The sequence below is a fragment of the Fundulus heteroclitus genome, chromosome 1 (genome assembly GCF_011125445.2).
Source record: "Fundulus heteroclitus isolate FHET01 chromosome 1, MU-UCD_Fhet_4.1, whole genome shotgun sequence".
NCBI lineage: Eukaryota > Metazoa > Chordata > Actinopteri > Cyprinodontiformes > Fundulidae > Fundulus > Fundulus heteroclitus.
This window is the reverse complement of record NC_046361.1, coordinates 24,771,614-24,799,547: the sequence shown is the minus strand read 5'-3', so window position 1 is coordinate 24,799,547 and position 27,934 is coordinate 24,771,614. Positions and strand designations below refer to the sequence as shown.

Below are 27,934 nucleotides of genomic sequence, written 5' to 3'. Positions count from 1 at the left end.
CCAGTGAGGGGTCTTGACAACCTTTTTAGGAACCCAAGGAAATATAAACGCAGTAAGAAGATAGATTTGTGCTGGAAATATTACGAGGGACAAAAATAATGTCTAAAAACAAGAGGAAAAACAAAACAACAGTATTTAATAGTGTTTTAGAGTAGTGATAACCTTGTTGTTGACTTTGTAATAATCCTGGTAAACTCAGGGTCACAAGTTTTCCTCTGTTGTTCTGAGAGAATCTGAAGAGTCTGCAGACCACTAACCTATATTTTATCATACGGTAGCACAAAAACAGGTAGCATCCATTTTCAACTTTAGGTTTTAAACAATTATAATTTATTACTGACATTGACAATTTAACACAATAATCAATGTAAGCATTTTCTTTTTTTTACCCCCTCTATCTTAAGAGATCTGAACAGAACCCTTCAGTAACATAACAGTAAAGGCCCTTGCCAAATGTGTGTCCATAACATAAAAGTATCTTATGAAGTCTTTTTTAATTGTATTATAGCTGTTATCTTTGAATTGGCTTTTAAAAGTTCACGCCTCATAATTGATGATGTTGGACGACATCTAGTGGCCAAAATGTACATCAACGTCATCACAAAAGAACAATCAAACACTGTTCATAAAACATAGCTTTATACATTAAACGTCTTAACACACACAAGTACATTATACACACACACAGTGACTGCGATGTCAACCATTTATAAATATCCCTGTCTTTAACTTAAAATGACCAAATTGCAGTAATAATAATTAATTAAATAAATAAATATATAAATAAATAGATTCGACAATAAATAAATAAATATGTGTTGTGCGGATATAAACACTCAGCAAAACATATCAAAGACTTTTACCTGAAGGACTGGCTTTGTATTATTCTGTAAAGCACAGTGTAGTCCCGAGCCCTGCGTTTGCAGCAGGCACAACATAGTCTTATTAAATAACACATCATGATAAAAGATCAATATCTGTGGACACAAAGATGAAGAACAGAGCTGACACAGAAGATCTGAGAGACGTTTTCCCTCAGGAACACATTCACAGATAACCGTTGTGACAAGACCCGCAGCAAACGGCTTCAACTTCATACCGATAAATGAGAATGACCTGAAGCAGGTGCAGAAGCCTCACAAAACCAAACAGAATGCAAGTCAGCAGGCCTATCGCTTATATGTGACTGCATCTTTTTTTTTTTGCATCTTTATTCATTGTGTTTATAAATGCCTATCACTCTATATATGTTATATACATCTTTAAAGTGCAGTTTCATGGTTAAAAAAAAGTTACACTAGTATATTTATTGTATGTCTTTGCTTCCCAATTATGAACTAAATTACAGGGAATGCATCCCAATAACAATAAAAATGAGATTTAACAAAAAGAGATATGTGAAGCTATTGTGTGCAATTTTCATGCAGTATAAGAACAATGCAAAAGTCCAGAGCCTCCCTTTATCTCTTAAATTGTGCAGAGAAAAGGCCTGACCTGTCAGTTCTGATGTGAAGTGGTCTTGAGCAATAACTTTTGAGTGATCATGTAGAGATCTTAAAATTTCTAATATTGGCTGATTTAAATACATTTCAGTTTAATCCTTGTACCTTAAGTACACAAATTGAAAGGAATGTCAAGAAAATGTCTTCTGATCTTACAAATCCATTTAACATCAATAGGGGGAATCAGAGCAAATGAAGGCATCTAGACTTAGTGTTTGACCTACACACAAAACAACTTGACTAAGAACCAACAACCTCGAGCTGTGAATAGTTGAAAAATGAACACAAAGTGCTCTGGGCCAAATTATAGCATACATCTGCATAATAGGAGCTAAAGGCCTATAAAATGATATAAAGCAGGTGAGTACCATCTGCTAACCTCATCTTCAGGAAAAAAGAGAGTGGAGATCTGAGAGATGCACCATGCTTCAGCTAATCTGTGTACTGTGTGAGTCTTCAGCTGCTAGCTCTTTAGGACTCAGACTTTTTTTTTGTGTGCAAAAATGCTGTTGTGCCTGTCAGACACATGTTTGGCACTTTTGAGTGACAAAAAGTTGCACTTCGAAACTTAAGGACTGCCAGAGCAGCACCTTGAAAGTCCTTCAGAAACCCTGACAAGCTTTGCTCAAGACAGCTTCAAAATGACCAGAAGGCCTCGACCCTTGAATGCAACACCTATAAAATAATCAGGGTGGCTCATGACTTTTGCAAAGTGCTCCACAATATTTGACATTGTGTAAATGTCAAACAGACCTCACTATAAGGGATGACTGCGTCTCAAAAGCAAAGGTTTAATGTTTAATCAAATAATGGCTTGGCTATAGATCCAGGTGGAGGTCACTGTGAGACAGAGACTGGTAATGGTCGTCCATAGCCGACTTAGCTTGATGCCTTTGAGCAACTAGTCTCTGGTAGCGAGCCTGCTGCTGGTGATCGGGGTCCACATTCACCCAGCTGTTGGCCACCCACTTTACTCCTCGCCTGACTGGACAATCGCCGTGCAGGGAGTACTCGTCTAACTCGCCCATCCAACCTGGGAAGGCAGCAGGGAGAGAAGAGCAGCGTTACAGCCTGGGGAGTCGGCTAAGTGGTGGAGCCGCCGCAGTGAGCGGAAGAAACGTAAGTAATACAGATACTGCATATTTGAAGAAAAAGGTCCCGTATGAAGCTCAAGTTTAAAATTTAATCACTTTAGAAGCTCAAAGTGCAATTGTGTGTTTTTGTGGCTGAATTGACCATTCTTCAAGAATGGAGCAATTCCCTTCAGTTCAGTTGTTTCTGCACAGGAAGTCAAGTTGTAAAAGAAATAGAAAAATCTTTTTCTAGCTTTTACATCAAGGAGAGTGGGAGTCTACTGACCTGATCAAATATATTACCGTACCTGCATTCAGGCTATTACTGCATGTGCTTTCAAATAAAAAAAAAACAAACAACAGCAAATATCGTATCCAAGCATTCAATAGCGACTGGGATATTGTGCGGCTTGATATTGCAATGTTAATTGGCATTCAATATATTGTGCAGATAAGCCAGTGCAATATACTGTTTCATAGTGTCCTGGTACCGCCTAAAAACTTTAAACAAAATATCTACAACACGATACATTTGCTTTTATTCAAACCAGATAAGCAACAGTTAATTTCACTGCTTTAGAAATGTTTTAACATACGGATTATTAAAAAGGTATAATAATAATAATGTCTTGTTAATCAAATAATCCCACCACTGATGTTAGAAGGTATAGTGTAAACATTTGCTAAATATTGTAGATTTCAAGTTGTTGTTCTTACTGTGCAGAATATCATACCGTGTTGTTCTGTTCTTTATGGATTAACACTGGAGGTAAAACAGATTGATACTAACTGGTCAATTAACAAGGCTGTCAGCTCAGGTAGAGCCTGCAGTCAGCTACTTAAATGAGATGCTGCTCCTCGCTCTCTCTTCAGAACGCTGGGTCACGCTGCTTTGGTTTCACACCGGGGGTGTCGGTGTATTTTGGGTCCAGAAAGACGTCCCAACAGCCCAACTTTTATTGCTTACAAGTAAATTAAGTATTGTCTATCCTGGTCATCATTTTGAAAAATAAATGTGTGCATATTTGTTGAAATTCTGCTTTTGTGTCTAAAATAATCAGTGTGGCGCCCTCCTGGGGTTAAACGGTGGTCTTGCATTGGATTTCTGATTAACATTGCTTTCGGTTGCTGTGACGTAATTCGGAGCGGAGACTGTGACGTAGGTAGCTCTGCTGCTGTGGGGAATAAAAGCAGCTCAGTCCCACACAAAAAACACAGCTCCATCTTGTGCCCACATGGCTCTGTGCACTGTTGCACTTTTCAAATCCTGTAGCGACTTTTTCTTCAAAAAAAATGAACTAGAAACAATCTGTCAACTTTTTATGTGTTATTGGTGAATTTACACGAAAGCAACTAATTGTTCTGCTCTCAGTGTCTTGAGGCAGCCAGAAAGGCGCTGCTGTGAGACCGCAGTGAAGTTAGTATCAGGTTGGATATTGGATGTCACTGCCTTCCCTCGTATTGAAACCCACCTGCAGTCAGACCAAAAACATCAACCATGCTTCATGTCCACATTACAAATTAATCATGCTGCACAAAGCAGCCGGTGATCCCACCTGGATTACAAAGTGGGAAATAAATATAATATATAACTGGACCGATCATGTCCTCCACAGCCTCTGCAGCATTGGGTTTGAGCATCACTGAGTCAGCGTCTTGAGCCAACAGCTCGAAGTAATAATGCTCTGCCCTGCTGGGCTCATCCTCCGGGGACGAGGGGGGGTAAAAAAATCCTCCACCTCCAAAGACTGAACCGTGGCGTAACTACCAGCATTACTCTGTTCACTCTCCATGATTTAATGTGGCAAACCAAGCTTGCGGCTGCCTCCCCTCCAGTTCCCGCGTATCCCCGCCCACTTTGATGGCGTTTTTAAAATTTGTCTGGGGGCGGGTTACACTTTAATAACAGGCGAACATTTGGACACAAGAAGTGTGGCATCTATGTCTTGCATTCATTATCCATTCTTGGTCAACAGTTTAGAAATTTCTTCTATTCGTCTGGTCTGGACTGTGTTAAAGACGGATAATTCAGACCTTAAATGATATGCAAATTGCTTGTATGTGCGGAGAGATAACCACCTGCATACACACAAGGAATTTCCAAAAAAGAACTTGTTCATATTCGGATCTGCTTCAATTCAGGTCTAAATCTGAGCAACACGGACTAATGACAGATTTATACAACAGAAAGACCAAAAGCAAAATACTTTAAAGCTTACGTATATAGTAAAAGTTGACAGTTTTTTTTACCTCTGCCATCAGAGAGATGATTATACCAGAGGAGAGCCGTTCCAGCAGTTGGGGTCATTCTAAGATTGCCTTTGCCACATGTCTGCTGGGTGTCTGTCAGATCAACGCCATCCTGGACCAGGGCCTAAAATACACACGATAAACAGAGCGTGTCTAAGCTTAGCTGCATTCTATAAAAATGTAAGACTTTTTGGCATAACATCAGCAAAAATATATTAAATCCTATCTAAAATAATTTTGAAAGAAACATAACTGTTGCACATCTGAACACTGGAAAAAAAAATACTGTTTTATTTTTTTTTTCTCTTTCAAATTTAGACATCTTTTCTGTGGAAAAAGACTTCAGTTACACATAGTTTGCTTAACACACATTCAGAACCATGGAGGCTTGTTGATAGGGGGCGCCCTTTCACCGCCCCCATCAAGTCTGCAGGCATGAAGTATACACAGTAAACATAAATCATGAAATAAAAAGCATTTATTAAGTAATCATCCCATCCGTTCTCTCAAAATGACAGATTTTTTTTTGTTTTAGCATTCCAATTTCATTTTGGTTTATTTGTTTGCTTTTTTGAGTAGACCTACGCATTTAAATGGAGAAGGGCATCAGTCAGAGGAGAACGTATGTACAATCTTAAACTTCCATTTTCACGTGAGTTCATGCTGTTCTCTAAATGGTTACTTGAACCCTCTGAGTGCAGCTCTCTGAGCCCGTGGCCAATAAGCGCTGTTTGTCTCATTCTTCCATCAAATAAGATCAATTCATGACACCTGCCAATCAGTCACAGCCCTGGCAACTCGGAGGCGCAGGCAAGTCATTTAGATGTTTTAACGCAAATGGACGAATCAGACGACAACAACGACGAGACAGGAGAGAATAGTCATTTACTTAGAAACTAATAATTTCACAAGGCTTTTTTTTGCTTGAGAAAGAAAGCAGGCAAAGGAATTTGGACCGGACCAACCAGACCTAAATATCCGGCAGCAGACAAGTGACCATGAACGGATTTATGTTCAAGTAGAGTTTATTGATGTGATAATCCCCACCTCTTTGCTTCGGCCTTTCAGAGCTCTTTTGACATTCCCTTTGTACGACAATACCAAGCTTCATGACATAATGATCAGAAAAAATTAAAATCCTCCATCTCTTACACACTAATCTAGAACACCTGCTTGTAATTTTATAGATTTGAGTATATGTTAAACGGGTTCAAGTAAACTTAACTTTTCCATGTTGCTGATCTGTGTTACTTTTTAAAATAGTACAGCTTTAACTAAACCATGGAGAAAAAAAAGAAAATGTTTGACTTTTGACTTACGGTAATCTTATTTTAGCATGTTTCCTTGCCAAATATTGTATAACAAACCGAATGTGTGCGCAGAGTGTAATTATCTGTTTAGGAACGCGTCGGTATCAGTTTCCTTGACGTCATCGTCATTTCACTGGTGAACAGAGCAAGCAGATCATGCTTGTTTATACCAACAGAAGCACACAAACCAAACTCACCCGCTCATCGTAGGTACGATTGTCTGCCACAGGAAAAGTACTTTCACCACCGTCCTCCACGGAGCTGAGGTAGAATAGCACCGTCAGATACCTGATAAAACAAAAGGAGCATTGATTACTGATTTCTTTTTAATTTTTTATACATAGAGCACCTTTTCAGCCAAATAAACCTAAATAATGCCTCACGCATTTCTAAACCCTATATCCGAGATGCAAACCGAATGTGAAAAGAAAGCACAGGTTTTAGTCGCATACCTGCAGGAGACCTCCGTGAGAGCAGACGTGTTTCCTGCCAGCCGCGTGTGCGCACAGGTGGTCTCTGAGTGAGTGGAGCTGCTGTCATAGTGAGCGTCAGTGAAGTCTCCGTGCTCATAGCGAGATACCTGCAGTGGCTCGCTTAGCTCAACCAGTGAGGAGGGCAGACGTGTCAGAGCGATTACTCTGAGGACAAGACAAGAGAAAAGGAATAAAAAAATTAAATAAAAAAACGCTCCACTTTAATAACAGCTGTGAGCGTGAAAAAGAACATGGCGCAGCGTGTATGAGTAGTGACCTTTTCCTGAGAGTCTGCAGAACATGGTGAGATCCCGGCCCCTGAAATAGCCATGTGTGCCTGTTTCTCTGTTTAAAGTGACTGTGCAGGGTCCCACTTCGCTGCTGTCGCTGACGCTGGGACACATCATAAACGCGCCTAAACTCCCCAAGAGTCAGCGTCGCTGCAAGGCACATACAAAAAAAAATAAAAAAACATGGAGATCTTATTAAACAAGCCTTTCAGGGTGTAGTGCTAAGATTCCAGCTCCGTGGAATGTATTCCTGAATTCCTGTTCAGTGGACGGCCTTCCTGTTTCCCTGTTTTTTTTGTTTTTTGTTGTTTTTTTTACTCGTCTCTTCTTTGTTCAACCATGTGCCGATTCTTCCAGCTAAAATTGTCATGAGTTCCCCCGGGAGACCCCGGTCCCAGTCACAACAATGGCTCCGGGGTGCCAGAGCAGAGGTGACTGGAGGACGAGGGAGTTGGGGAATACAGGCTATCCGGTGGAAAATTAAGTGAAAGGGCTGGCAGACAATCAGGTTTTAATGAGATAGGACGAGGCCCCTCCGGATGTGGAAAACGCCTGCCACAATGGTAACGGGTCAAAACGGTGTCACCCCTCTTCCTGCCCTAATATTCGCAAACACTCGCACGCAACCACCGCCACAAGTCAGCTATTCACATTAGCTTTACTAGTACAAAAACATGGACGGCACACACAAAAACACACATACACATGGACTGATTTCAAGAATTCTGACAATTTATACAGAGACACTAGGATGCATTTGGACACAAATAGGCTAAAGTTCTAATGAGGAATCAAAAAGCTTTCCTGGGTTCTCGCACATCTTTAATGCCACAATTTTCTATTTTTAAGACTAAAATATAGGGAGTTCTCAGTCTTTTCTTAAACCAATTTTTAAAGTCTAAATACAAAACTTCAGGTCAGGCTTTGAAAACAGAACTTGCAAAAACCAAGCACTGTAAGAAAGTGGCATATAGAAAGTGTGGTAACACTTTATTTGAAGGGGTGTACATAAGACTGACATTACACTGTCATAAACATGACATAACCCCTGTTATGAACGTAAATGTCTCATTATGAATGTTTAGGACTTTTGTCAATAATTGTCATTCGGTAAATTATGACACCATTAAAGCAAAGTTGACATTGTTTAACATGTCTTTGTTATGACAAGCCCTTAACTTAACAAAACCCCAAGTCAAGCCCTTAATTTAACCTTCTGTTAATGTCAAGTTGTCATAACAAAGACATTTTAAACAATGTCAACTTTGCTTTAATAGTGTCATCATTTACCTAATGACAATTAATGACATCAGTCCTAAACATTCATAATGAGTCATTTATGTTCATAACAGGTGTTATGGCATGTTTATGACAGTGTAATGCCAGTCTAATGTACACTCCTTCAAATAAATGTAACCGAAAGTGCATATAAAATCCTGCTTTTACTTTACCGAGTCCCTAAGAGCACTTCCAACTATACGCACGTATCTGAAGGACAGAGAGACAGACCTGTTGGAGAGGTTTCCAGACCAGACAGTATTTGCCGTAAGCTAGCTGGGCTTAACCAGGTCCCGTCTCGAGAACGTGAATGACTCACAATCTGGAAGGAAAACAAAATATTTTGTAATTTCATGAGGAAAAAAAAAAGAAGAGGAAAACTGTAAAATTACAATTCATCAAATCATTTTTGGACATGTGTTTTCTTCCTGCCTCTGGATGGAACGCATGTGGGTGTTCTTGTACTGGCAGCTGAGCGAGAACATTTTCTGCTCATTTTACTAGCAAAGTGAGAACACTGATGTAAAGTGAGGACATTTTTTTTTTGGTTCTCGCTTTTTTTCCGGGCTAGGGGTTAGGTTTAGCACTAAGGTGCCAATTAAGTTTAGGTCAGGGTCAGGTCATAGAAAGGCTTGAATGAATGGAAGCCTATGGAAGTCAAGGCACGGTCCTCACTCTGTATTTTAAGCAAGGACGTGCGTGTGTGTGTGTGTGTGTGTGTGTGTGCACTGTTATCCTATGGACACCTCCTGCTTCTGAAGAAACCCGTCTTGGTTCAGGTCCAAAAGACCGAAGACCTCTTCCGTGCTTAGAGAAAGCAGAGGCTGGTTTAACTCCGCTTGCTCTTGGCTAGGTGTTGCCGCCTGGCTATCCATCAGACCCTTGAGCTGGGCCAGCTGCACCACCACGCGACACTCTTCCTCAGACAGGAAACCCGGAATCTCTGTCAAAAACGCAAAAAACACCAAGAAATGTTATCAGGCTACACAAAGGGCAAAAGCATACGGCCACAATGTCCGGCAAAAAGTTTTATACCAAAGGATCAATCATGTTTTCATCCAACGTATTAAAGTTTAGTCTGATAAGACATAAAGTACAGTAGTGCAAAATTGTGAGATGGAGGGGAAACTACATACATGTTTTAATTTAATAATATATTGTTTACAGGATAAACTAATTTATTTGTGTTTACCACCTTTGGGACAACAATTTGTAGAACCATTTTTGCTGCATTTACAGCAGCGGGTCTTTTCGGTACAACTCTCCCGGCTTTAAAGACAGACATTTCTGCCTATTCCTAAATGGTTTACGGTTAATCCGATTGGTTGGAGAACATCTGTGGACATGAGTTTTCAAGTCTTGTGACGTACTTGGGGACCAAACTTTGAACGGGCCATTCTAACACGTGAATATGCTTTGTTCTGGCCGCCTGTGTGTGTGTCCCGTGTTTATCTGCATCCGTCTTTCCTTAAACTCATCCTTGTTTCATCCGAAAAAAAGCAACCTTACAGCATGTATCCCTGTGGGGATGGTGCGCTCAGACCGGTGTACAGTGTTAGGACTAGGGCTGAACGATTTTGGAAAATAATATAATTGCGATTTTATTTCTTAATATTGCGATTTAATGCGATTTTTTTCCCCAGTTTAATTTATCATGTCCTTTTAAACATATACAAACAATAAATTAACTTGTTTCCTCGCTGTGCAAATTAGTTGCTAAAAGACCCACAGCATCTAAACTCGGTGCAGAAATGATTGCGTTCTGCCTACGATATATTTCAACCAAAATTGCAATTTTGACTTTTCTCTGCATTAACCACAAGCAACAAAAATGGCCTCTAGATAAAGATGTTTGTAAACAAGGACTATTTTAAACAAGAATTTTTAATGTTTCTATTAATCAGAATATTATTCAAGAGAACAGCTTTTAGTAGATTTGGACATCAATCCTTGTTGAACATAAAGTGCAACCAACAAGCAAGTCTAAGTATTAAACTGATTGACCAGAACTTAATGCTATGTATGATTATATAAACTCTAAAACAAGTAATAAAATTAGATTATCTCACTGCTGCAACTGTCTTCCCTTCCATGTGGAGGCAAACCCACTTTAAACATTTTACCATCGCCTAATGGACGTGTCTAATTCCCTAATTGTTACATAGCCAAAAATTGCAGACTCTGCGATTCGGAAATTGCGTTTTTTTTAAATCGCGATTATATCGAAAATGCGATTAATTGTTCAGCCCTAGTTAGGACTCAGCCACACAGTGTCCTGCAGATAGGCCTAAACTTTCCATTTTGGCAAGATCTGGCCAAAGCAGCTTCTCCCATGTGTTTGTTACATCCCTAGACAGGTTGTGGCAAAATGCCGACATGAACTTTTCTTCCCCAGTGGCCCCAGATGTGTGGAGGGCACAACTAATAGTGGGTGTGTCAGCAGATTCTCCCACCTGAGGTGTAGATCTTTGCAGCTCCTCTTGAGTTACTGGTTGGACCCTTTTAGTTTGCCCTCTGATTAACCCCGCACGCTCTACTTTTGTGTGATCACTAATATAATCCAAGGCCCAAACATGGATGACTTCGCTTTTGAGAAGAAAGTGAGGATCGGAGGAGGTAGGTTGGAGATTAGGCTTTACTAATCTTGTAGAGTGTGCTTGAAAATGCAGATTGTGTTAATGGACTTGCGGCCGCCCCCCAATGCCTCACACCTTACAGGCCTCAATGCTGAAACCAGAAAGTATCAACATGTATTATAACACTTAAACCAATTAGCATGATAATAATTAAAACCTCACAAATGGTGGAGGCGCCAAAGCCTTACTGCAGAACTGCTCTGTTAACTGAGTGCCTGGATTTAAGTGGATTAAAGAAATTTGTCAACGGTGACTTGATCTGTCAGACAACTAAACTGATTATTTAAAGTACCTGAAAAGAGCTTTGAAGACGCATTTTGAGACGGTTTAATCAAACGCCTTTAAAAAAACAAAACAGGAAAAAGCTTCTTTTGGCACTTTATGTGAAAACCACCCAAAACAAAACAAAAAACATGATACGGGAAAATAAAGCAATATCAGAATGATCTTGGATATCACTAGGAGAAAGGTTCCTCCTAAAAGGCAGAGTAAATGAACTGTGCGTCTAATGAGAGCCGGGTACTCCCTCCAGTTAGTCACTTGTGGTATGGCCTGTCCCTCAGGCAGCTTTAACGCCTGGCAACACTGATCTTCACAGAGAAAGGCAGTGCCGGCTTCAAGGAACTACAAACTGTTGAAATCAATCAAACATGACGCAGTAATTTAATTTGCTACGTTCCTTTTGATTTTACACATACCTCAACTACCTTATTATGTAGAATCAAGGCAAGCTAAACGTTAAAGCAGCTTCCCCCCCCCCTGTTCTAATTCCCAAAAGCTGCACCAAAATATTTAGAAGTCGTCTCGTAAACACGCATATTAATGATTGCTGAATTTTGCACAAAGTTATAATGTGCTGTTTAATGATTTGCCTTTTCCCTGCTACATCCCGTCTGTGTCCCATTGTCGTGAGCCCTTCATATAAAAGGGGCTTCCGGCAGGTTGGATGCTCGTACAGTAGGAGCCTTGTTTGTCACCCTTGTCGTTTACACTGTACCCTTGGTTAACCGCCATTGTCCAGTCAAGCCTCATTAATGTGGAGAACTGATATGAATGAAGAGGGACCGAGGCTTCCTCCTCTCCCCTCCCATGGCCGTCTGTCTTTCTCCCCCGGAAAGGAAGTGACCTGCTTGTCGCAGCAGGAATCAGGCCATGGCTACACAGCGGGACACAGCACAAGTTTTTGTTTATATCCTCTGCACATGCTCACACACACACGTCGAGCTGCCCCTACAGAGTTCACTTGGTATTACCTTGGTCAATAATGACCTCCGAGGAGCTAAATGTCTCCAATGCATTTTAGTCACTGGGTAAACGCAGTTCTTTAAAGTTCTGCAGATTAAAAAACCGTCTTGGTTGGCAGTCTGGAGCAAAAGCAAAACGCCTTTAGAAAGGAGAAAGGAAATTCTCTGCAGACGATTGAATTTGGTCCTCAATTTGAGGAGTGAACAACAACAACACAACAAAAAAAAAAATCAAGAATTAAAAAGTTGTTTAAAAAAAACAGCGACTTTACAAAACCTCAAATGTGTCAAAGGCTATTAAATTTACCCAATAGATTAATGCACCTCTCTCCTGGCACCCCGCCCCCACTTCCTACAGCACTCCACACCTCCCCTTTCCCATTTCTATGCAAGTCTGCTCACTGCCCACTATAAATACATCTATTCTGACAACATCTCCTCCACTCCAACCCAGAGATCATCATGAGTTCCTGATTTCTCCCCGTTTTCTCATTTCTAGTACAGCATATTCTACATCACAGACCTTATGAACCATAATGTCCCCCCGTTTAGCTCTTTTGCTCTTCCTCCTCCTCCTCCTGCTGCTGCTCGCTGGGCCCGGCACACCAGCGAGTCCTGGCAGAGGCCGGGCACAGCTGGACGGACGCGTGAGGACAGACGACGCGGGTCGATCTCTACTTAGGGAACAGGGCAGAGGCCTGACGGGCGAGGACGGCAGGACAGAAACTGGATTTGGAGATTCTCGTTCTTCAAAACGAGGGCCGACAGCAGCGGACAAAGACGGAGAAGGGTGGGGAGAGCCCGGTACTCCGTCTAACTCTAGAGCCACACATTTAATCAGCAGTAAACTTTGGGAGCCCCGCATCTCTTCTCGGTGCGTGCCGGTCCCTTCCGGCATGGCCTTGTGCCACGACATTGGCTACGACACCATGCGGATCCCGAACCTGCTGGGCCACGATTCTCCAGCTGAGGCGGTCCAGCAGAGCGCCAGCTGGTTACCGCTGCTCGCCAGAGAGTGCCATCCTGACGCCCGCATCTTCCTCTGCTCTCTCTTCGCGCCAATCTGCCTCGACAGGTGAGTTTCTTTACGCAAAGAACAGATGCAAATGCGTCGAACCAGCTGACTCAAAAGGCATAACTTTCATAAAGCCGTCGGCGTCGCGGCCACCTGCAGCCTAGAATGAGGGTTTCTTGAGAGAAAAGAATGACACTTGTTTCAACAGAAACCGACGCTTTGAAGTAAAAAAAATGTTACTGACGATGAAACATGGGACCAGGGTCATCAAAGGGTAACGCCGTTTAGAAGCTATGCAAATTGGTGCTAGTCTCAGAGAAACGGCTCGGGTTTCACACAGAGAATTTAGGTCATCAGAGGACAATCATCTCCTCTTTATCACATTAGCATGCTGCAGATGGATGGATGGGGGGGGGGGGGGATCCAGTAGTGTGTGCTCTTGATTTTATTTTTTTCTTCATCTAATCACTGCTGTCCATTTTCCTCTCCGTGCCGTCTTTGACAGGTTTATCTCCCCCTGCAAAAGTCTGTGTGAATCCGTGCGGGACAGCTGTGCGCCGATCATGAGCTGCTACGGCTACCCCTGGCCTGAAATCCTGCGCTGCGACCAGTACCCCGCCGACCACCTCGTGTGCATCTCCTCGGTCACCAACACAACTGTTTACACGGGAGCCCGCGGAGGTGAGTGTCTACTCACACACACACACACACACACACACACACACACACACACACACACACACTGAGTTGACTTCATTAAACCAATTATTCAATTGGTGGTTTAAACCGTTTCAGTGCCTCAGGCAAGCTGCCGGGACTGCGAGCTGGAGGAGTCCTCCTCCTCTAAAGAGACACTGGAGACCTTTTGTCGGAGTGATTTTGGTGAGGATCAGCTTGTCACCTTCTCAGAAAATATTCTGTTTCTTTTATTGTCCACGATTCTCCTAAAAAAAAAAAAAAATATTGTGCCGTTTCATAAACAGAAGTCGATAAAGCCGTTTTGCTCATCTATGTTCCCAGTTGTGAAGCTGCGTCTGACGAGGCTCAAGTACAGTCCGGTGAGCCTGTCGCAGTTCTCGCTGGCGGCTAAGCTGGACGTCTTAAAGCGGGGCCCCCTGTTGGGCGGGCACATTCGCTCACGGATCGAGCTGTGGCTGGAGAGAGACGCCACATGCGTGCGGAACATGACCCGACGGCATCCCCGGGGCGGCACCTTCCTGGTGACGGGGACGGTCCAGGGGGAGCGGCTGGTGGTCAACAAGGCTTACGCTTGGCCAAAACGGGACAGAAACCTGGCTGCAGCCGTGCGCAAGTGGAAAAGTCACAGATGCAGGAACTGACGTCTTGAAGCGTGAGAGCAACCATTGTTATGGGGGGGGGGGGGGGGGGGGGGGTTTAGATACTCACAATAAAGCTACAAAGCTGTAAATATGTGCTCAACTTTTTTTTTTTAAATGTTCAAAGCGGTTTAGGACTGAAATAGGTCATTTTAGTGCGTCAAGGACTGAGAGACTGTGGCTGTAGAGGTGGACACTAAAGAAACGAAAGATGCTTGATAGGGAAGAAATGTACATACTGTGTTTCTATACTTTAACTTAATATTGCTGGTCTGTGTATCTCTAATAAATTTTCTGACTGGGTTTCGTTTTTTTCTTTCCAGTTAAATCTGCTACCTGTATTTTTCTAGTCAACAAAGGCAAAGTAAATATCAATCCATTTCAGATTTTTTTTTTTTATGTTTCTGTAGGTTTGAGGTGAATTACAAAAAAGTTATCTATTTCTTGGATAGGTTCTGTTTAATAATGTAAAATAAATAGAAAGGGCAACTAGGTTCATAGTCCTTTTAAATTTTTTATAGAATTTTTCATCAAATGAGAAAGTAAATTATGTTGTCTGGAAACACCTTCCATTAAATCCATGAAATCTAACTTCTACATTCACTTTATTCAAACGCTAATAGATCTTTATTTATTACCCAGAAGCTCATTGCCTTCCCATTAAGATTAGTGTTAAATGTAAGGCTCAGATCACAAAGAACACCTTGTTTTTTTTTTTTTTTGTTTTTTTTTTTTTAAACTGCATTGCTCCCTACAGCAACCTTTTTGAGATCTAAAGTGTGTTTGAGGCTGTTGCTGTTCAGGGGAAATTCCATTCTTCTTTGAGCAGCATCCTGCAGCAAGTGCTTCTAAGCAGCCGCCTACACTCAAGTTGCTCACTCCGACAGCATTTCTAGGCGTTCTGTCAGTCGTATTTCCAACAGCTGCTGTTTTTTTTACTATAACTTGTTTACTTTGCAGACGTCACAATTGGCTGCAGGACAGCTATTATCAACTGTATAAATAGTTTTCACGCACACAAGAGTTTTATGGATCAGACAAAAAGACACATATCTCACACAACCCATTTCTTCCCCCCCAGAAAACATCGAGTCTCATCCAGGTAGTGCAATTTACTTACCGAAGAGCAAAGGTTTCAGACTGAGTGTTTTCATCTCGTGTGTTCTGTCTGGTACAATAGACACGTGTTGAACATGTCCGACCTGCAGGAGTAGAGAACATAGCTTTAATGCTGAAAGAGTGATCGGGTACTTGCAGTTGTTTTCTCTCCTTGCATGCAAATTATTTTAATCTTGTGATTTATTTATGTATTTATTGCACTGTTGACCTATTCAACTGATGCATCTCCTGTATATTTTGCAAGTGTTTTGGTTGATCTGTTCTCTATTAGTAGTATTACCGAAATGACTGTGAGGCAGCAATGTCCATGATCAGTGTTGGAGTGCATTAGATTAGTGCATTTAAATCAAATATTGCAGCCTTCTCTTACCCGTATCCCCTCCATACGATGTAGGCTGAAGCTTTGACTGTAGTCCTCCACATCCAACTCTCTCTCCGTTGGAGCGGGTTGGGGCAAGCGGCTGTCAGGACTGATGACTGAAGCAGGGGACGCCCCGTCTCCCCTAACTAAATCCCCGGGGCCGTTGTTGTAGTGCACGTAGAGCAGCAGGGCAATGACGTTCAGGATGTAAACGTGGAAGAAGACCATGACCACAACGAAATAAGCCCGAGAGCAGACATTGCTCCTCTGGACTTGCATCCGAGCAGACCGAAAAGGAACATTGTAAGGCGGCGATAACGGTTTCTCGCTCATGTCCGAGTCTTCGTGTTCCAAGAAATCTTCCTGATCATCCATCGTTTACCGCACTCAGTTAAATGTTGTTTTAATGTAGATGTTTGCAGGGTGACGTCACGACACAAACCACACAGGCTTGACCTATGTTGTAAAAAAAACAAAACACGTTAGCTAGCTATTTACATTAGCATACCTGAGCTGTTCAGCTAGCTACAGAGTTAGCCCCATTGCAAACTTCAGTTTATTTTGGAGAAAAAACGACACTGACGTGTGGGCCCAACGAAACGGGACCGATTGACCAAATGCAACTCCGATCCGTTTCTTTAATAAATACATGTGTCGTCATTACCTAAAAGCCCCTAATCCTCTGTTAGCTAACTGACAGATGCGCTGCCCCTGACAACCTGCCCTAACAACAAGATGGGCTGCGACATCCGTCGTTCAGGGGCTGCCTTAAACTGTTAGCGACCTCTACTGGCCACCGCCCAAACTGACTGTAGGTTCTTCTTCTTTTATATTTTTGGCGGTTGGCAAACAACAAAATAGGTGCATTACCGCCATCTCCTGATATGGAGTGTGGAGCGGAATGACTCAGGAATTAAATTCTATGTACAGCTGTGTTATTTTTAGATAAAGAAATATTAGCTGATAAATATTACTTTTTGAATTACTTCTAAATAAATCAACTAAATCTAATTTAACTTTACTTCTATTTAAAATTTGAACTAATTGCTGTCTCTCTTCCTCATATTTTTTACAGTGCAACATAACATGCTCTATTCACATTTACCATTGCATTGTTTCCCTAAAATAAATGAGTACTATTTAACCCAGTGTGCCCAAATCTGAGACGAAAAATTATTGTTTCTTCCCTCCTTATCCTTCCTATTCTTCATTTTAATATTAAACTCTGGTGCTATGAAAGCATTTAATACATTTTAGAAGCATCGGTATAAATTTGAACACAGCTATAATATTTATTGATATGATTCTGTACTATATGTGAATTTAAAATAAATTCCCTATCCCCATTTCTCCTTTTCAACAAAGTAAAATCTACCAAGACATCTGAAATTATCCAAGGCTCAATCACTGATATTGGAACTGTTTGACTTATATTTACCTGATTATTTTGAATTCTGTTATTTTCTTATTCACAATCCAACCAAAACTTCTAATAACATTTTATTTTCCCAGCAAGGTTTTATTATTTTTTTTGGGTTAGATGATCCTGTCTACGACCTCTAAAGTTAGCCCAATAGTTTAATGTTAATGTAAATCTAAAAATTTAAATGGTATTTCTCCCAATAATGATGCCGTTGAAGTAGTTTTAATTGTTCCTCTACATACTCTCAATGCTTGGTATTGAATACAATCTATTTTTTGTAAATTTGTGTCTGCTGCTGAATTATAAACAATGCTTCCATAATCTGTTTCTGATCTAATTAATTCTGTATATATAGTTGAAAGTGTGTTCAAATGGTAATTCTTCAATATGACATATTGTAGCACATGGACTCCAACCAACCCTCCCTTGCTCTACAGGGAAGGAAACCATTTAGTTTTATTCAATATAATACTACTACTACTACTACAACTAATAATAATAATAGGTGGTCTACTCTCAAAATAATTTTGAGTAGACCACAAAGAATGCATTTAGTTGAATTGAGTTTATTTGAATGGTGACAATTCCCGACTACTATTTTTATCAGGCACTTTACAAAAAAGTGAAGTCAATCAAATCATACAGACAGATTTAAGGTCATTTATCGAACAATGCAACACACACGACAAGCTGAGTTCTCTTATTTGACCACACGGTGGCGACAAAAACACGCATCAGACACCTCTCAGACTGCTGTGTCATTTGTGAATCCCGACGTAATCTGTTGACACAGAGCTGCGGCTGATCCTCATAATAATTATCTCTGGAACAAAAGCAGCAATAAGGAAATTGTGCAATCAAGATTCCACGATAAAATAAAAGATCTCGTTTAGCGTGTACGGTTTCATTCGTACAATATGGGCCCCATAATAAAACAAACAAACAAAAAAAAACAACTTTAAAGTCTGAGTTGGCTTTTAATGGGGCAGCCGCAAATTGGCAGCTGCTGTTTCTCCCTCATGCCAGCACCTACCGAGTTGTGGATCCAAGTGCTTCCCTACTTTCAGTGCATTCTTGACTTGCAATCTTTTCATAGGTGCATCTTTATATAGAGACGATTTATTTCAAGTCCTTCCTTCTGATCTCACTTTTTAAGAATGAGAAAGGGGGTGTTAGAGGTGGGGGAGGACGTGAAACGGTCTAATCTAGTGCACTCTCCCTCAAACACACTCAGTGGCACGCATACAACCCCCTTGCGGTGTTTTCCGGGATCACGCCACTGCCTCGGATCCACGCAGGAGCAGCAGCAGCAGCAGCAGCGATATGGCTGATCATCACCGGACGGGACGGCGCAGCATATGAGCGAAAGTTTGACCCGAAACATGGTTTATCACGGATTCACGATGCACTTTGTCGGGAGACGGGACGCTGCCACGCGTCGGCTGACGTTCGGATAGGAATTCCCGGACGGAGTCTTTTATTTTTTATTTATTATTATTATTTTATTTTACAGCCAAGTAGTTGGGAGAACTTGTCGCAGTGGCTCCAGTCCCAGCTTGCCGTCCGGGATTACCACATACAAGCGGAACAATAGCAAAGTCTCCCGCAGCAGGAACGCAAAGCAGGTCGGTGTGGTTTGTTTATATCGGGCCCCCAGCCTTCGGTGCCTGTTTTTAAAACTAGTCAAAACGAGATGGGAAACCAGTTCTGTCCACCTCCCCCCCCTCACTGACATTGCAGGTGTACGCTCATTATTAAGACTCGCTGAAACAAATGTTTTTTTTTTTAATGGTGTGACAGTGCGTAAGCGGTTGTATGTATGTGTGTGTGACTACTGCGGATACTTTGATGGCTCTCCCTAAATCACAGCAGAAACGTGAATCGGGTCAAATTAGTCGTACCATTGAGAGATTTCGATAAACTGCGATACTGTGTTACTACAGCAGTCAAAATCCAAAGTCCCCACGGAATTGTGTTTGAATGCACGACCCCCCTTTTTTGCCTCTTTTAAAGTGCTGTATATATTTCAACGTTAGGGTTTTCCCTGCTCCTGCTTCCTGAACCGGTTGGGCGGCCGTGTAACTTTTTCCCTCGCCCTACTAGACTCTCCTCCTCCCGGATAGTTGCGTCAGGAAAACACGGGGAGAGAGGGACCGACCGAAAGCACAAAAGGCCTGGAAGGTGGAGGAGGAATCTCCACCAGCCTGGCCCGAAGTGAAACCCCCCCACCACCACCACCACCCCCGAAACGATGCGTTTGGTTTCTCTCTCGGTCTTCTTTGCTCCTAATTTTCCGCGCTGCCTTCCTACTCTCGTGTCGCGTGTCACACGGAAATCACCGGGACACGCGCTTCCAAATGAGCCCGTCTGTCTGTCCGTCCGGTGCTGCAGTCCTGCGGTTCATTCAATAACATCGTCAGCTAAACCCGGGCGGTGTAATTATGCCGTTTGCCTGAATCGGTGCAAAAACAAAACACTTAAAAAAATTATATAAATAAATAAATAAAAGAAAAATAAATAAACAAAAAAACAACAACATTTTTGAAGCGAGTTGGCGGTATCACTTAGCAGTAAATTATTTATATCAACCCCACTGACTGTGGGAGGCGCAGATCGCAAATATCAGTTCACTCCTCCTTGTGTTGAACCTCCAAACACGTTAGATCTAGAATCCATAATCAGTGGCGGTTTCTGAAAGCTTTGAGCTATGTTTTTTTTTTTTTTTTTTTTTTTTTTTTTTTTTTTTTTTTGTCCATATTATCTTAAACCTAACATTTGTTGTTTTTCTGTGCTTGTTCTTGTGTATTGCACAAATTTTACCTGACCACATTTAAAACAGTTTAGTAAGTGTAAATTTAGTGAGTTTAACTGCTCGGTTAACTTAATTATTTAAATATACTTACTCAAATAAACGTTAAGTTAAATTCGGTCTTATTGTCGAGATGTCTGGCTCAACGTCAAAACAGAAAAAAAAATATCTGGTGCGTGATTATGGTATAAAATGTTGCTTGAATAGCAATACATTTTGTTTTCTTAAATGTATGTTAACAGGATGGCATGGTGGATTTTGTTCCTCCGACTACAGCTAATGTGCACCTTTCATTGATGATGAATGCTTCAGGGTCAAGAGGAAGTTTAGCTTGCTCAAAATTAGCATCTGCCCTGGGGCTAAACTAGTTAAAGTTGAAATAAACAACGAAACTTTCTCAATTACAAATCATTTCCTAATTTGTCAAAGTTTGTATGCGCATGCGTTATAGAGTCCATCAAACATACCAGCCTTAATGTTTTTTTTTTTTTTGCTGGTCAACATACTGTACAAGGCAAATGATTTACCAAAATACGCTAGCTAATGTTGTTAGACTTTAATTCATCCATCTATCACTCCATCCTTACGCTTAGCTATCCGAGATTGGGTCATGGGTGCAACAAGTCGAGGAGGAAAATCCAGACACCTTCCGAGTCCTCAGCGACATCCTTCAGCTCATTCTGAGGGATCCCAAGGCATTTCCGGGCCAGATGGGATATGTATTCCCTCCAGTGACCTGGCTTTTCTGGGTGATCAGAAAGCCACATCTGATCACTGATTGACATTTTAATAAATGTAATGAATTTCATGTTGAATACTTTTATTATTTTTTATTATCTTTTGTTGACATTTAATTTATTTAGAAAAAAAAGAAAATGTACTTAATGGCTGACATTTAAAGCCTCCAAATCTCCTTTTTATACTGTACTCCAGTTTCACATTAGATATGTCTTTTCCCTCATAAGGATTATGGCTGTTTCTGAAATCAAACATGCATTAAATATGTGTGTTAACCAAATAATACCATACTACTAAAAGATTTAAGATGAAATGTTATTGAGCTTTAAGAGACTAACATTTTTGTTCCCTTTGTTTTGCACCTGGATATTAACATTAGCTAAATGTTCAAGTTGAATTTATGAAGTGTTTTCCTAGGAACCAGTGTGAATGATCATTCGACCAGTCGACCGGCTGGGGGTTAGAGAAGACAGAGCAGAGACACAAAAAGCACAGAAGCACACATAGATCCAGGAATCTTTTCTATGTTATATGGTAGTAACGGGTGATCTATCTTCCCTGGATGATGTCACAGCTAACAGAACGCCAGGTGTACCTACTATGAAGAGAAAAAAAGAGAGAGAACAAAAAGTTAAAAGCTGAAATAACAACAAACAATACAAATTAGAGAACAGTAGGAGAATTCAGCAGAGTGAGAAAAATAGATTGCGATGGCCTCCAGCAGCCTAAGCCTATAGCAGCATAACCGCAGAGATAGCTCAGGGTAACCTAAGCTACTCTAACTATAAGCTTTGTCAAAAAGCAAAGTTTTCAACAAGGTCTCTAATGTATGATGGAGCTTGATTATTAAGGGCTTTAATTTTAAAGAATTTTAAATTCTATTCTTGATTTTAAAAGGAAGCCAATGTCGGACAGCTGAAATTAAATATGATCCCTCTTGTTGATTTTCATCAGAACTCTTGCTGCAGCATTTTGGATCAGCTAAAGGCTTCAAACTTCATTTTGTGGACTTCCTGATAGTAAAGAATTACAATAGTCCAGCCTTGAAGTAACAATTGCATTGACTAGTTTTTCAGCATCACCCCTGGACAGAATATTTCAAATTTTGGTGATATTTTGGTAGCCTCGTGAGACCATCCTGATCTCGCGAGCTTTCAAGGTTTCACTCGCAGATCAGTCTGGCTACTCTCCGTTAAAGAAAATTTGGAGCCGTTCACCAAACGAACGTCCAATCAGCGTTGGCTTTGAGGCGGGTTGAGGTGTGACGCAACGGGAAGCGCGTCAGTTCCGTCTAAACAACATGGTGGCTTCAGCCGATGAAACTAGCGTTAGCGTGGCTATCGAGCAAGTTTTATCGGAATTACAGAGTATTTCTTTGCTGAGCTAACGAGCCTTTACCTGCAGCAGCAAGAGCAGCTTGGCTTGTGGTTGTGTTTTCGTCGTCGCTCTGTTACGTGCGACGACGAATCTGATTGGTTCATTTGGCCCGTCTATCACCAACATAGGCCAATCAGCTAACCAGTATTTTCGCCCCTTCCCAAAATTACTTCAACGGAAGGTTTCCAGATGGATATGCGGAGCAAATCTATCCGGCGGAGTCAGGTAAATATTTTGGAGGTGGAAAAGGAAACCCTGGAAACCTGTTTAATATGGGATTTAAATGGCATGTCTGTTTCAGATAACTTGAATTGGCGAATTCCACCATTAAGTATGTTTATAATATTCAGACATGCCAACTTTCTTTTAGTTGGTAGCATACACACATTTTGACTTCAGATTATGATTTTACAATTGGTCTTTCTATAGCACAGACACACTGCTGACAGCAAGGTTAATAAATAAAACAATGCATATCTCTCTGCCTTGGAAAACTATTCATACTACTTAAAAAAATTGTTCATGTTTTGTCACACAGACAACATTCAGTTTTACTGGTATTTAATATACTATGAACCATTATTAAACTATATTCTGGAAAGGGAAAGAGAATGGCACAACTGCCAGCTACAAAAACATGTTCATCCCCCTAAACTCACTGGCTAGATGCAAGGAAAGCATTAAATAGGAAAGCAGCCAAAAGGCTTACGGTAACTGGAGAAGCTGCAGAGATCCAAAGTTCAGGAGGAAGAATTTGTTGACAGGACAATAATTAGACATGCACTCAACAAATCTATTCTCTATGGAGGAGGGCCTAAAACAAAAGCAATGCTGAAAGAAAAAAAAACACGATAACTCTAAAATGTATAGCTTTTTATACGCCAACTTTTAAACGTTTAAACATGGTTGAATTCATAAATACTGTAGTAATTCCAAAGGTAAATTAATTAATGGTGGTGGCTGCATCGTGCTGTTTTTCATCAACGGGGGCAATAGTTAAGTTGGTCAGAGTTGATGAGAACAGGGAGTAACTACATACAGGAAAATTGTCAAAGAAAACTTGTTAGATGGCACAAAAGAATTGAGCTTAAGATGAATAATTACCTTCCACCAAGACAGCAACCCCAAAGCCAGGTCTAAAAAGAAATGATTTGGATCAAAACATAGTCACGTGTGAGAATAGCTCAGTCAAAGTCCAGACTTAAATCTTATTGAACATTTACAGCGAGACTAGAAGTTAGTGTTCACAGGTGCTTTCCATCCAATCTAACTTAGCTTGAGCTATTTTTCAAAGAAAAAATAGCACAAAATTTTTGCCTCTAGATGGAAGTGACAAACCCCAAACTATATGCTGTTTGAAATTCTAGCAAAGTTGTTACTATAAAATAAGAATTCTTAAAAAGCAAGAATATCTTTATAAAGCCCTGTATGTGGACCATTTATTTCCTGTAGATTGTTGTTTCCAATGTTGAGAAGAGACCATTTCTCAGCACTACCACAGAGCTACTATGATCTGGCAGCGTTCAGCTCCGTCTCATGTGACTTCAACCTACTAATCCTATTGGCGCAGAATCATTAGCAATCAATTGCATTCTAACCAGAAGTAAATATTTAAATATTGTGGACATGTTCAATTTTATAAAATGATTATTTATATAGGCCTACTATATATTTATTTTTCAGTAAAATTAATACTTTTATTCTGCACTAATCTAAGCATTCTGTGGATGTATTATTTTTTAAATGATGAATTGTTTTGATGAAAAAGTTGTAGCTATGATCTTTAAGTATGTGTTTATAGTGTCACAAAGATTATTGATACATTATATATAGAGAGGATCCTTTAAATAGCTTCATGCTGTGCCAGAAAAAACGTTTCTCATGAAATGGAGATTTTTCCAGAAAATACACAGGAGCTGAATTTAGGGGAAATGTTAAACTTTATGGTTTTTAAAGGGATCCACGATTAGTTGTAACAATGGACTTAATTTGAGAAATAAAAACAATGCAAAAAATACTGTACGCTGTTTAGTTTTTATAAATAGAAATAAGATATTGTTACATGGACGTCGCCATGTTGTTTACACTGCAATGCATTCTGGGTAAATTACATATATTAGCTAGCTCCATCCAGTGAAAACAGCAATTAGTAACATTAAATGTTTTCAGTTTGAGCTGGAGCGTGTTGAAATTGATGACAATGTAATAATTATAATAATGATAATAATTATAATTATGATAATGATAATAATTATAATAATGATAATAATTATAATGATGATGATGATGATAATAAAACAATGAATGATAAAATCACGTATCGCTTGTAGAACTGTGTGATCCAGCAAGTAGGGCTCTGTGTCGGGTGTCAGGTCCAATAACACATATGATCTGATCTGATCGGTCCGGTCTTCGGTCTGTTAACATCTGTTTAAGGTCTGGCCTTCGGTCAAGTGTTGGGTTTGTAATTTTGCATTCGATACGGCTGGCAGTAGCTTCATTATTTAAAAGGTCTGTCTCCGATGTTTCTACCAATGTCTTTTGTCCATAAGGCCGCAGGGTTTAGGCGCTTTATGGATCGAAATAGCCGGCACGGCAGTTGGTTTTAGTTTGCTAGGGTAACATCCATCTGTTGTCATTTTGTTGGTAAAAATGACTCAACGTCTTCTGGAGAGAAGTGTTGAGAGCACAAAGGTGGGTCCTTCGGAAGTTGTGTTCTTCCAACAGTGCTCTTCTTCTTTTCATGTGGGAAGTGGAAGACTCGCCTCACTTTTTCTGTTGTGTTTTTTTTTTTTTTTGTTTTAAAATTACAGCCAACAGCTATATAGTGTGGCATTGTCTAAATTTACACCAGTCAAACACAATCCGACAAAAAACATGGGTAATGTTAACTTTCCTGTGTTAACTCTGTAGATTCTAGTCCAGTTGGACCTAACTACGTTGTCAACCCAGCATGCATTGCTCAGGTAAAAAACTGTGACCTCCATAGGTGAAAAATATCACAAAATATAATAATATAATTTTTTTTTAAGTAATTATGAGTTTTTATGGATCACAAACAGCAATTTTTAAGTTAATAGGAAAATTACAGCATATATAGGCCAACAACTACTCATGGATCCCTTTTAAAGGTGACCTACTTTGGCCCATGGGACAAAAAGTTTGGACACCACTGCCATAGAGCATCTGTGAAAAGTGGTGGGGGCAGTATATAAATGTGTGGCTTCTGGCTTGGGTCTCATTATTGATCACTGCATGTAGCATGAATAACACAAAACACTTGATTGTTTTTCACTCCACAAATTTGGCCTTTATGGAAGAGTGGCAAGAAAAAAAGACCACTTTGTCATAATTCATGCAGGGGACACAACAGACTCCTTGAAGAGAGTTCTGATGGGTTGAGAATGAAATATATATATATATTTTTTTGGCCCACAAGCTAAAGACTACATATAGAGGAAAGCTAAGTCTGCATAATATCTTGCACACCGTATACTCATCTTGAAACCTGGCATTGGCAGCATCATGCTTTGTGGATGTTTATTTTTATTTTTTTCATCGTCAGAAGCAGTTTAGAGCTGATGGGGTGAAGGGGAAATGTGATGAAACAAAATGTAAAATCCTGCAGAAGTATGAATATTTTTCAAGGCACTATAAGTTAAGAAAATTGTTATTTGAAATTTGCTATACCATACCTGAGCCATGAGGGCACATAATTTACCCTTTTTAATATTGTGGTACAGATTTTGGCCTTTGTAACCTTCCTTGCAAGCCAATCACATTTTCATTTGATACTGTGATTGGCTCAAACCAACCGTTGGTAGGCGGGCACTAGGTGTCACTTCGTCCAATCAGCTCGTAAAGTTCTGCTGAATGTCTCTTCTTTCCCCCAACGGATTTTATGGGAGCAATCCCAGTTTGTTGAGGGGCAGTGCTACACATTATCAGTATGGCTTGCCCGGTTATAGCCTTTTTATGTCTGTGTTAAAATGAATGCAACTATATTGGTGGCAATTAGTATACTTTCTAAAAGAGAAAAAAATCTTTCTTCTGTCTAAAGATTATGTAAACATCAAGTATATCATTTGCTTTCGCTGGATTTCTCCACTATTTCTTCCTTCCTATCTAATGTCCAACTATTTAGGTTAAGTGGGGGAAGAAACGTTGAGGAGAAGCCAATGGGCTTACGAGAAGAATGGACCATTGTTTGGATTATCTGGCTATGTGTGCGTTTGTGTGTGGGATTCTGTAGTAGGGCAGATTTGTGCATTACTCATGCATCCCGAGGCTGCTACTCAAAAAGCAGTGTTTGGAGCACCCCAGTTTGCCCGCTCCACTCTGCCACATTGCATGTATGTGCAAGCATGCGTGTGATTTGTGTGTCAGTGAATTACATAAAAATGCAGGGTTGTGGGGAGAACAGAAGATGGGAGGAACAATGTTAAAAGTAGGAAGGCTGAAACCAGATGCAACCTTTAAAACAGTGGAAATGCATGCCTGTAATCTGACTATATAGATAGTGTCTGTGTGCTTTTGGTTTGTGTGGCACCCACACGCCGTCGGTCAGGAGGCAGGTTCTCAGCAATGCATTGTGCAAGGGTCTTTGAAGGCCTGAGAACTGGAAAGGGGGTTGTTTCTAAAGCAGACGTGAACACATTTAAGTGTGTATGTGTGAGAGAGAAAGAGGGAGAATGAGGTGAAAGTGAGAAGTAATTCTCATCTCTCTCTCTTTTTTTTTTCTTCTTCTTCTCTTCTTGAATCTGCAGATTCGGCCTGGGCCTGTAACCTAGCAACCCAAATGGTGTGTATGTGTCTTGAATAAATTCGCCTTTACCTCTCCTATGTCCTCCACGGGGTTGTGTCAATTCAACTCGGCAAAATACCACAACTTTGCAGCCACCCCACACATGTGCTCTGCCACACATGTTCGCAGGCTGTTAACAGACACAGATGAATGGTTGGGTACAAAGAGGTTTTTAATCCTGTTACTTTGTGTCACTTAACCTAGTGACCTTTGATCTCCCGTGTTTGGTTTTGTCATGATGCTCGTATTTTAACAGTGGTGAACTGCTGGTGCGCTGCTTATTAAACTAATCTGAAAAGCAGAGAGCCTTTGAACGTTTTAGAGAGTGAAGGTAACTTCCTTCGTCTGTTGTGTTCTTCTGTTCGTCCGTGGGTTGAGCGGCGTTTGGTGAGTGTGGTCTGCACATGTTGGCAGTGTGCAGCCACATGTCTCGGTTGGCGTGCCGCTGCCAAGCTCCCCACTCTCTCGATGTCCATCTGCACCAGACAAGACCAAACATCCTGTGGACATGTTTATCGTTTCATTATTGCTGAAATGTCCCATGAACCACCACAGATACAGGTCTCATAAAAAGAAGCGTATTCGTTTCAATTCTGTCCTGTCCGATAAAAGGCCATTTTGCCTGAAATATTTAATATTCAAGAAATAATGGATTCAAAACGAGGATGCAGTTAAACATGAGGAGGTACGGGAACATTTAATATTTGAGGAGTGCATTTTTGTAGATTTTTCTATTTCATGAAAAAAAAAATCTCAGTCAGCCTCTGCACAAGTTTATTGTGCTTTAGTAATTTGCTAAATAATTTTATAATATTAATGCATTTCTATCCAACGATCAGAACAGAGGCTGTTATAGCACACTCTTTTAAAAAAAATGATATTCCCAGAGTTTGCT

The 27,934-nt window shown here is 40.6% G+C and overlaps 3 protein-coding genes across 8 annotated transcripts in view; 2 read left to right on the top strand and 1 right to left on the bottom strand.

Moving 5' to 3' along the window:
* Positions 1 to 622: 622 nt before the first annotated feature.
* Positions 623 to 16,665, bottom strand: LOC105935882 (transmembrane prolyl 4-hydroxylase). The gene is made up of 10 exons (XM_021323552.2): positions 16,553 to 16,665; positions 15,898 to 16,344; positions 15,529 to 15,610; positions 8,923 to 9,119; positions 8,408 to 8,498; positions 6,886 to 7,048; positions 6,588 to 6,773; positions 6,333 to 6,423; positions 4,826 to 4,949; positions 623 to 2,535 (listed from the first exon to the last, which is right to left on the bottom strand). The coding sequence occupies exons 2-10, from the start codon at positions 16,261 to 16,263 to the stop codon at positions 2,321 to 2,323; spliced, it is 1,515 nt and encodes a 504-aa protein (XP_021179227.2). The 5' UTR covers positions 16,264 to 16,344; positions 16,553 to 16,665; the 3' UTR covers positions 623 to 2,320.
* LOC105935883 (secreted frizzled-related protein 5) lies at positions 11,710 to 14,458 on the top strand. The gene is made up of 4 exons (XM_012876485.3): positions 11,710 to 13,131; positions 13,577 to 13,752; positions 13,867 to 13,953; positions 14,092 to 14,458. The coding sequence occupies exons 1-4, from the start codon at positions 12,593 to 12,595 to the stop codon at positions 14,409 to 14,411; spliced, it is 1,122 nt and encodes a 373-aa protein (XP_012731939.2). The 5' UTR covers positions 11,710 to 12,592; the 3' UTR covers positions 14,412 to 14,458.
* Positions 16,666 to 18,505: 1,840 nt separating the features above from the next.
* The window catches only part of LOC105935881 (cyclin-dependent kinase 17), a 59,139-nt gene continuing 49,710 nt past the window's right edge, over positions 18,506 to 27,934 (top strand). For 3 of the 6 annotated variants that reach the window (XM_036138542.1, XM_012876482.3, XM_036138533.1), the window contains exon 1: positions 18,506 to 18,936. The gene's annotated coding sequence lies outside the window, so the exon portion shown is untranslated. The remainder of the gene's footprint in view (positions 18,937 to 27,934) is intronic. The other 3 variants (XM_012876483.3, XM_036138562.1, XM_021323540.2) reach the window with 3 other exon arrangements.